Below are 9,772 nucleotides of genomic sequence, written 5' to 3' on the forward strand. Positions count from 1 at the left end.
TGTTGTTTGGCAGGCCCGGGCTGGATTCGAACCCGCCACCTTGGGGGTACGTGGCTGGTGCCTTAGCCACTTGAGCCACAGGCGCTGAGCTGCTTCTCCTATCTCTTTAGTGGAGCAAGTACAGATGCTTCTCCATCTATGATGGGGTTATATCCCAATATAGCCATGTTAAGGTAGAAATAGCCAAAAAAATATGTTTAATACATCTAACCTGCCAGACATCATAGCTTAGCCTACCTTGAACAGGCTCAGAACACTCACATAAGCCTACAGCTGGGCAAAATCATTTGACCAGATGACAGGTTAATTAGAGATGACTTTGATTATGGAAGTGCTGTGAATAGCCTGGCACCTTTTCTTGAGTATAAGCCACCATCTTTTGGGGGCAGAATCTCTGTTCTGCTCCCAGGCTTGCCCTCCTTCCTGCTAACAAGGCGTCATCCAGTCCTAAAGTCTGCACCCTCTTCCCACTACCCTGCCTAAAGGCAAAGGTCTCCTTTTTATTTTCATGTGAGCCTCCCTAGAGGCAGGTCACAAGAGCCCAGGGGACATGCAAGAAAGGTCTGAACTAGGTTTTCTTCAGCTTTGCTTCTAACCTGGAGTAGCAGAAAGGAAGTCCTGGGTACACTTAGTATCCTTCCCAGACTGGATTTGCAGCTGGAATCTTTGTTTTTTGGGTGGTGCTCACCTTGGACTCAGGCTGGTTCAAGCTCAGGTGGGCATGCAACAGAGTAGCCACCTCATCCTGCTTGGCCTCAAGGGCAATGGCCAGGGCACTGGTGCCCTCCTGAGGGACATAAGGGATGGTCAGGTCCCTGAGCCAAGTATGGGCACCCCTCACAAACAGACCAGCCCCATGGTGGTGGCTCACATTGTCCAGTATGGTGGGGTCACAACCTGGCTGGGCCAGGAGCAGCCGCACAGTATCCAGGCGTCCATACTCGCTGGCACACATCAGTGCTGTGGCCCCATCTGCATCCTGTGTGTTCACATCAGCCCCACATGCCAGCAGAGCTGCCACCATGTCCTGACGGCCATGGCTAATGGCCAGCATGAGGGCTGTCTGCCCCGTCTGGTGAGTAGGAAGAAGGGAATGAGGTTAGAGTAGATGGGGGGTTGGACACAAGTTGACTTCCAAAGTAGACATGACCTCTGGACTTAGAGCCAGAGTAGAGGTATCCACTTACCTGGCTGGCTTTGGCATTGACATCACCTATGCGGAACAGTCTCTGTACCACAGCCATGTCCTCCTCTTCCCGCCCCACGGAAGTAAGCGCAGCCAGCATGAGGGCTGAGTAGCCAGCTCTATTCTGGCGGTCAACCTCACAGACCCCTGGGAGAGAAGGTCCTCTATCCACCAAGAGGCCAACACCCCCAGCCCAACTCAGTCCTCTGACTTCCCTCCAAGCTTCAGATAATGTCATCTGGGTAACAATGATCACATCGCCACTCCCCCTGAAAAGTCACCTAGTTCCTGGCTAAATAGTTTTCCTCAAATCTCACTTCAAATGAAGCCTTCCTGGACCTCTCTATTTCAAGGTGACAGGACTTGGTTTTTTTCCCTGCTGTATCCCTCAGTACTTAAAATACCCAGCACACCATGGGTGCTCAGTAAACATTTGTCAATGAATGGATGTGTCCGTTTTCACAGCTTTGCTCCACTAGTCTCTGAATCCACTCAAGGTTCTCTGTGACAGCCAGGAGCAATGATTCAAAAGAAATTTGGCCCAGTCACCCACCTACTGAAATTCTCTCAGGTCTTACCCATTGCTCCTGGAATACAGGTAGCTATCTGCTACAGCCTGTAAGTTTATTAGCTTCTGGTCTTCTGGAATCGTTCTTTCCCCTACCGCCTGTGTTGTGGGTTGAATTGTGTCTCCCCAAAACAAAGTGATGTCCTATGTTGTATGATTGTAGCCTTATTTGAAAAGAAGTTTTGCAAATGTTATCAAGTTAAGTCATTAGGGTAGGCCCAACAAGTTAAGAAGAGGTCATTAGGATAGGCCCAAATCCAGTATGATTAGTGTTTTTATTTATTTAATTTTTTTTGAGGCAGAGTCTCATTCTGTTGCCCTGGTGTCATAGCTCAAAGGAACTTCAAACTCATAGGTTTGAGCAATCTTGCCTCAGCTTCCCAACTAGCTGGGACTAGGTGCCCACCACAATGCCTTTTTTGGTTTGTGGTGGGGTTTTTTTTTTTTTTCCTATTTTTAGTAGAGATGGGGTCTGGGTCTCAATCTTGCTCAGGGGAGTCTTGAACTCCTCAGCTCAAGCAATCCTCCCATCTTGGCCTCCCAGAGTGCTAGGATCACAGGTGTGAGCCACGAAACCCAGTCTGATGCCTTTATATGAGAGAGACAGAGACAAACACAAGGTCAACACCACGTGATAGAGGAGAGAATGGGAGTTAAGCAGCTATAAACCTAGAACACCAAGGATTGCCCACAACTACCAGAAGTGAGGAGAAAGGCATAGAATGCATTCTCCCTCAGCTCCCAGGAAAGAACCAACCCACCAACACCTTGAGTTCAGAATTCTGACCTCCTGAGCTAAAAGAAAGTTTTTTTGTTTGAAAAAGTATGTAGTACTTTGGATGACAGCCTGGGAAACAAATCCAGCCTGGTTAACGCTGTCCATCCTGAAGTAAGCAGAGACGTTAGCTCAGCTTCCTCTGGAGTGGCAGTTTTGATTCCTGTCTCCACTGCCATTATGAAAGCTCCAGAGGATGGGGTGCTTTGGGGAAGATGAAAGGGGGTGGAAGAAGCTGGGTCCTTGTTATGGAAGAGATAACATAGTGAGGGAAAGGATCTAAGATAGTGAGCTGGGGAGCAGAGGGCAGTGGTGTCAGAGATGGAGGGGCATTCCCTAGTTGTGTGAGTGTCCATCTATTCCTTCAACACCAGTAGAAGTTATCAGGTGGGGAAGGGGCACCTAGAAATAACCAGAGCAGGGTCTCTGCAGACCCCATCCATCTTCCCTCTCCCAGCTACCCTGAGGCCTTGCTTAGCTAGAGGATCACCCCATTTCTTCCATTTTTTTCTTAGAGTCGCACTAGAGTGCTGTGGCATCAGCCTAGCTCACAGCAACCTCAAACTCTTGGGTTCAAGTGATCCTCCTCCTGAGTAGCTGGGACTACAGGCACCAGCCACAATGCCCAGCTAATTTTTCTGAGTTTTTTTTTTTTTTAGTAGAGACAGGGCATCACTCTTGCTCATGCTGGTCTTAAAACTCCTGAGCTCAAGGGATCCTCCTGCCTTGTTCTCCAAAATCCCTAGGATTATAGGCAAGAGCCACTGCACTCAGCCAATCACGACGTTTCTTGATTTCATGTCTTGGTTGTATTTTATCATGGCCCATAGCCCCATTTATTTCCCTTTTTTTTTTTTTTTAAGAGAGGGTCAGGGCCAGGTAAAGTAGCTCATACCTGTAATAACAGCACTCTGGGAGGCTGAGGTGGGCGGGGGGTGGGGGAATTGCCTGAGCTCATGAGTTTGAGACAAGCCTGAGCTACAGTGAGACCCTGTCTCTAAAAAAAAAAAAAAAAAAATACAGCCAGGCATTGTGGCGGGCTCCTGTAGTCCAGCTAGGCAGGAGGCTGAGGCAAGAAAATTGCTTGAGCCCAAGAGTCTGAGGTTGCTGCGAGCTTTGATGCCATGGCACCCTACCACAGGTCACAAAGTGAGACTCTTGTCTCCAAATAAATAGATGGTCTCGGGTCAGGTACAGTGGCTCGTTCCTGGAATTCTAGCACTCTAGGAGGCTGAGGCAGGTGGACTGCCTGAACTCAGGAATTCAAGACCAGCCTGAGCAAGAGCAAGACTCCGTCTGTACTAAAAATGGAAAAACTAGTCAGGCGTTGTGGTGGGAGCCTGTGGTCCCAGCTACTAGGGAGGCTAAGATAAGAGGATTTCTTGAGCCCTAGAGTTTGAGGTTGCTGTGCTACAATGACACTGCAGCACTTTATACAGGGTGATAGAGTGAGACTCTATCTAAAAAAACAAAACAGAGTCTTACTCTGTTGCCTAGGCTGGAGTACACTGTCATGATCATAGCTCATTGCAGCCCCCAATTTCTGGGCTCTAACAGTCCTCTCACCTCAGCCTCCCAAATAGCTGGGACTATAGGTGCATACCACCACAGCTGGCTAATTTTTAAATTTTTTGTTAGAGACAGGATCTGACATGTTGCCCAGCCTGGTCTGGAACTCCTGGGCTCACACGATCCTCCCACCTCAGCTTCTCAAAGTGCTGGGACTATAGACATGAGCCATTGCACCTGGCCCATATTTTTATTTGATATTCCCCTCTCCCCTTCCTCACCCAACCTGACACACTGCTATACATTCATAACAGTTCTGTGGGAGTTAGGGCATGCATTCATTAAACAAATACTTCAGAGCTCACTGTGGGTTTGCCAAGCAGGCTGGATGAGGTGGAAGAGCAGGATGGGGAAAGAGTTCATAACAGACCAAAGGAGGGTGCCAAGGAGACATGCAGAGGGGTAGGGGGGTTGGAATGGGAAGGAGGCAATGGGTAATTGTCCCTATAAGGCCCAAGGATTATTGGATAGGGAATGGATGCTGGTGAGCTGAGAATTTGGGAGGTAAGAGGGAGGACGACTGGCAAGTGAGATTATGTAGGGGGCACAGTTATTAGAGGCATCAGGATCTAGGGTTGACCTTGCATGTGGAAGGCTAATGAGAATAGACCTCAAGATCAAAGGAGGGGAGCCAGCCTAGGACCTGAGAAGCTGGGAAGTCGAGGGACATCCAAGAGAATACTGAAATGGACAAGTCCAGGACAGTTCTCTAGGTGGCCTTGGACCAACCCATTTTCCTTCCCCTTTCTCATTTGTAGTTCGCAAGAGTAACCTGTAGGTTACTCTGGGCATGCAACATCCTGAAATAAGGATGGAACAAGCTGGGCTCTGCTCCTGTCCCCCTTCTAGAAACAGGATATCTTCCGATGCTTTAGCCCAGTGAATCACATATGCCAGGGTGTAAATCCCAGGGTTAGGCTGTTTTCCTAGGTCCTTCACCTGCAGTGCACCTGAAGCAGCTTTCCAGAGCCTTGGGAAATTGGCTCACCATGAACCCCAGGCTTCTATTTCCCTTGCTGCCTATCTGTAAGCAAGAAATTGGCTCCATGTAACTTGTGTGAGTGAGTGTCTGACCTCACTGGATTTAGACAGGCAGGAAAAATGCAGCCCAAGATACAGTGGGCTGAAGTGACCAGTGACAATGGACTTGCTTTGCAGCCAGGATTAGGCTGGATGGGGACAGGGAGAACTGGCCAGGAGCTAAAATTCAAGAAACAAGGAGTGACTTGAGGCTAGAGGGAGAAGGCAAAAGGGATAGGGATAGTGGTGTGATCAATGACAAGAGTCCAAGATGGGGCTTAGGGAGAAGGGGTGGGAAGGTCTAGAAATGGACAGCAAAGCAAGGTAGACACACAGCTACCTCCAAGCCCAGAGTTCCAGAGCAGTAAAAGAGGAAACAGCCCCTCTAAGGGGAGGGTATGAAGACTGAGTGTCCTAGAGAGGGAAAGGCCCCAGGTTTATATGACAGAAATAGGTAAGGGCAAGGAGATAGGGAGAACCAGGGGACAGTCTAGGAACCAAATGGGAATTAGGATATAGGGGACAGCTGGGTGCCATGGCTCACGCCTGTAATCCCAGCACTGTGGGAGGCTGAGGCAGGAGGATTGCTTGATTTCAGGAGTTCAAGGCTTGTCTGAGCAAGAGTGAGACCCTGACTCATGAAAAAATTGGAAAAACCCAGCAAGGTACCATGGTGAATGCCTGTAATCCCAGCACCTTCAGAGGCTGAGGCAGCAGAATGCCCACAGCCTGGGTCTGAGGTTGCAGTGAACTAGGGCGCCATTGCACTCTGCTCAAGGCATAAGTTAGAACTCTGTCTTGACAAAAAAAAACAAAACAAAAACCCCCGAATGTAAGGGATGGCCAAGTGCAGTGGTTCATGCCTGTAATCCCAGCACTCTGGGAGGTCAGAGTTGGAAACCAGCCTAGGCAACAAGAGTAAGGCCCCATCTCTACAAAAAATAGAAAAATTAGCTGGGTATGGTTGCATGTACCTGTAGTCCCAACTACTCATGTGGCTGAGGCAGGAGGATTACTTGAGCCCAAGAGTTCAAGGCTGTAGTGAGCTATGATGGTTCCACTGCACTCTAGCCAGGGCAGTAGAGCAAGACACTTCTCTTATTTAAAAAAACAAAACAACAACAACAACAAAAAAAACCACAAGGACTAAAGGGAACCAAAGGGCCAAAGGAGCCTGGGACCTCCTATGGTGACCAATGCCTAGGCCTGCTTCACCCCTGCTGCAGCCCCAGCCTCCTTTTAAACAGGAGATGCCCAGGAAATTCATTTGGATTCATTCACTGTCCTCCAGCCCCCAGAGCAGTTGTCCTTCCCCAGGTCAGCATACCCTCAGGGATGGGAGGGGTCTGCATGTTTGGAAGGTTGGAGACAGCCATCTCAGCCCACAAGTCCCAGAGATTACTGGACCCACAGGAGGGTCCCTGGGGATGTTCCTGGCTAACAGTGTGGAGTTCCCAGGGCTGCACTGGTGCTAATAGGCTCTCAGTAAATGCCTGTGCCCTCAGCAACATCTGATGTGTGCCTCTCTGCTCCAGAGGGGGGGAGGCTGAGGCAGGGGATGAACAATAGTAGGCAGGTGATAGAAACCGGTGAAATGGAGCCAGGGCAGAACCTGGAGCTGGGGGTGGCAGGTCCAGTGACCTAACCCAGAAAGGTAGTCGAGCCCTGTCCAGTGAGCATGTTCCCTTGAAGGTGGCCATCAGGGCTCAGGAACTCTATGAATGTGTCCACGCTGGAGATTCAGGGACAGCGGGCAAGGTTTCACATTAGCAGTGGTACAAGCTCAGTGTAACCTCAACCTCTTTGGCTCCAGTGATCCTCCTCCCTCAGCCTCCCCAGTAGCTGACACAGGTGCGTACCACCCCAAGTTGGTTTTTTTTTTTCTTTTTTGTAGAGACAGGGTCTCATTCTGGTGCTCAGGCTGTCTCAAACTCCTAGCCTCAAGCAATCCTCCAGCCTCAGCCTCCCAAAGTTGAGTAATGCCCTTAAACTGAGGTCTACCTAACCCTAAAGCAGAGAATTTCCTTATCCTGAAAAGTGGGGAAAGCCTCAGAGCAAAGCTGGGGGTGTGATAGGGTCAAAAGGTCCGTGACAATCCATTCATTAGGAAACTGGAACCCTGAGGAAGGGGCAGTGGTGCCCTGTGCCTGGCCAGCCCTTCACTGCACTCTTCTCAGGGGTCTCACTCCAGGGGCAACCCTGGACCCCACCACCACTTCCTGGCCTCCTGCCCACCCTTCCTTGGCTCTCACCCGTATCCAGCAGCAGCCTCGAGATGGCCAGGTTCCCATGAGAAACGCTGTAATGCAGCGCCGTGTTCCCGTTGCCATCCACCAGGTTCACCACGTGGGCCAGCAGCTCTGGTCCCAGGTGCGCCACTCCTTTCAGCACCCTGGCCACAGGCTCTGCCTGAGAGCGCCGCTGGCTGGCCACTCGAAACCACTCCTGGGCCACCAAGAGAGCCACGCCCTGCCGCCACGTGGGTATAGATGGGCTTCAGCTATGGGAGGGGGTCTATGGAGAGGAGCAGGCGGGAGCTAGGGCTGGGAAGTCCCTTTTGGTGCTCAGACGTGGCCCTGCTTGTCCACGTGGGGGGTGGGGCTACAATCAAATCAGAGAGGGAGGGGTCCTTCCCTGCTGGGGAAGTTATCAGCAACAAAACCTGGAGTGGGGGATGACAACTAGCGCTTGCCTTTGGGGAGTCGGGGAGTGGGACTGGGGCAGACCCCTTTTGGTGAACTAAGGCAAGGTCGGCTCTGTTCTGAAGCGGAGATTCCTTTGGAGAGCCGGGGTCAGGGAAGGTCCAGAGGGGGCCTGCACTACTCCGGTTGGAAAGCTTTCTCCTGGCACTCACACTGTTGTGCACTGCTCCACGAGGTCGGCTTAGCTGCCGCTGCAGCGCTGCGCATGCCTCCCTCAGCCGCGGGCTCAGCTCACACCTACCGGAGAGACAAGGAGAGGCTCAAGAATCAGGACGCTGCGGCGACAGGCAGGGTTGCAGCCTTCCTGGCTCCAAAACCCCTATAGCCGCTCACCTCCCCTGTGCCCCCGGCTGAGACGCTGCCTCGGGCTCAGGGTCCTGGAGATCCCCACTGGTAGGAGGGCCCGAGTCTGATCCCCCATCGCTGTTGTCCCCAGAACCTGAGGAGCTCCTAGGGGGCTCGGCGCCACCGTCCTCGCTGTCGCAGTCGCTGGCGTCCTCGCTGGACGAGCTCTCATACCTGAAGACAGTGTGGGAGGCGTCTGCTGAGCCTCCCATATGGGCCTGTTCTGGAGTCCTGAGGAGTGGGAGTGGCTGTCCCCATTTCACAGATGAGGAAACTGAGGATTGCCAAGACGACGCTGCGGGCTGAGTAGCAGAGTTGGGAAATCAAATCCCAGTCTGTGCCTCAGCAGATGCTGCCAAAGGGAAGGGGAAGGTGCTCACTCTCCGTTGAGGACCCCAACAAACTGCAGACTTTTGGGTCCCGGGCTGGCTTGGGCACTGGGTGTACCGTCTCTCTTCTTCATGATGGATTTGAGGACGCCTGATAGGGATGAGATTAGGACACTGAGTTCCACTTCGGGCACCCATACATAGGCTAGGGCTCAGTCAGGGGTCCTGACTTACCACCAGCAGGGACCATTGCCTTGTCTGTATCCCTGGATCCTGGCGGGTTCCCCTGAGTCGAGGGCGGGGCCTCCGCTAGGCACTCGGTCTGCGTGGCCTTCTCGGTACATCTCCAGGGGGTCTGGGTAGCGACCTCGCGCGGCGGGGACTGGGCCGCCGCCGCCGCCGCTGCCGCAGCAGCAGCAGCCTGGTGGGCTTCCTCCAGTTCTCGCAGCCGGCCCCGCAGGAGCTCGCTCACCCCGCGCTGGTGCTCCATGCTGGCGCGCAGCAGCTCCAGCTCGCGCTCAGCAGGCGCGGGCAGCCCCAGCAGCGCCTCGGTCACCCACGCGTCCGCCTCAACGGTCTCGTGGGCTGCCTCCACGCCCGCCTCCCGGGTCTCCAGAACCACTTGGGCACCCTCGTCTCGGGTCTCGGGGATGGCCTCAGCACCCACCTCCCGGGTCTGAGGCTTCCTGTCGGGCGTCCCGGCCGCGCCTTCGAGGACGAGGAGCGCACTCTCGCTGCGCCTGGCAGCCAAATCGTGGAGACCGTCCGCCCGGGGACAGGCCCTGGCACGGACGCTGCGCTCGGAGGTGGCCAGGCGCTCAGTGAGCCGCCGCAGCTGTGAGAGCTTGTCCGGGCGCGCTTCGACCTCCCTGTCGGACTCTGTCTGCGCGCGCAAGGCCAACAGTCGTGCCTTCTCAGCGCGCAGCACGCGTACCTGCTCCTGCAGCTCGGGCAGCGCCCGCGCCTGGTCCTCCAGCTCTCGCAGCCGCCGCAGCGCCGCGGCCATCTGCTCGCGCACCAGCTGGAGTTGAGCGGGCCCTGGCGAGGCTGGGGCTGGGTTGGGGGCAGGGCTGCTGCGGCCCGACCCCAGCGGGCTGAGCGGGACCATGCAGGCAGGACCGCGCACGCTCTCGTGGGTCTGTGCTAGCTCCAGCCGCCTGCTCGTCTCCAGCAGCGTGTGCTCGACGCGCAGGTTAAGCACGGGAGTGCGCGGCGACACGGGCGGCAGCAGGAGCCCCGGAGGTGCTCCTGGGGAGAGTGCGCCCGACGCTCCTCCGT

At 53.7% G+C, this 9,772-nt stretch overlaps 1 protein-coding gene across 1 annotated transcript in view; it reads right to left on the bottom strand.

Moving 5' to 3' along the window:
• The window catches only part of KANK3 (KN motif and ankyrin repeat domains 3), an 11,405-nt gene that overhangs the window by 673 nt on the left and 960 nt on the right, over nt 1-9,772 (bottom strand). The window contains exons 2-9 of the mRNA XM_023515408.1: nt 8,729-9,772; nt 8,546-8,645; nt 8,154-8,339; nt 7,973-8,057; nt 7,371-7,587; nt 1,188-1,333; nt 872-1,072; nt 689-787 (exon numbers count right to left, since the gene is read on the bottom strand). The exon at nt 8,729-9,772 is cut by the window's right edge and continues 306 nt beyond it. Coding sequence (XP_023371176.1) covers nt 689-787; nt 872-1,072; nt 1,188-1,333; nt 7,371-7,587; nt 7,973-8,057; nt 8,154-8,339; nt 8,546-8,645; nt 8,729-9,772 — 2,078 coding nt within the window. The remainder of the gene's footprint in view (nt 1-688; nt 788-871; nt 1,073-1,187; nt 1,334-7,370; nt 7,588-7,972; nt 8,058-8,153; nt 8,340-8,545; nt 8,646-8,728) is intronic.

The sequence above is a fragment of the Otolemur garnettii genome, unplaced genomic scaffold, assembly GCF_000181295.1.
Source record: "Otolemur garnettii isolate 467f Iridium unplaced genomic scaffold, OtoGar3 scaffold00071, whole genome shotgun sequence".
Lineage (NCBI taxonomy): Eukaryota > Metazoa > Chordata > Mammalia > Primates > Galagidae > Otolemur > Otolemur garnettii.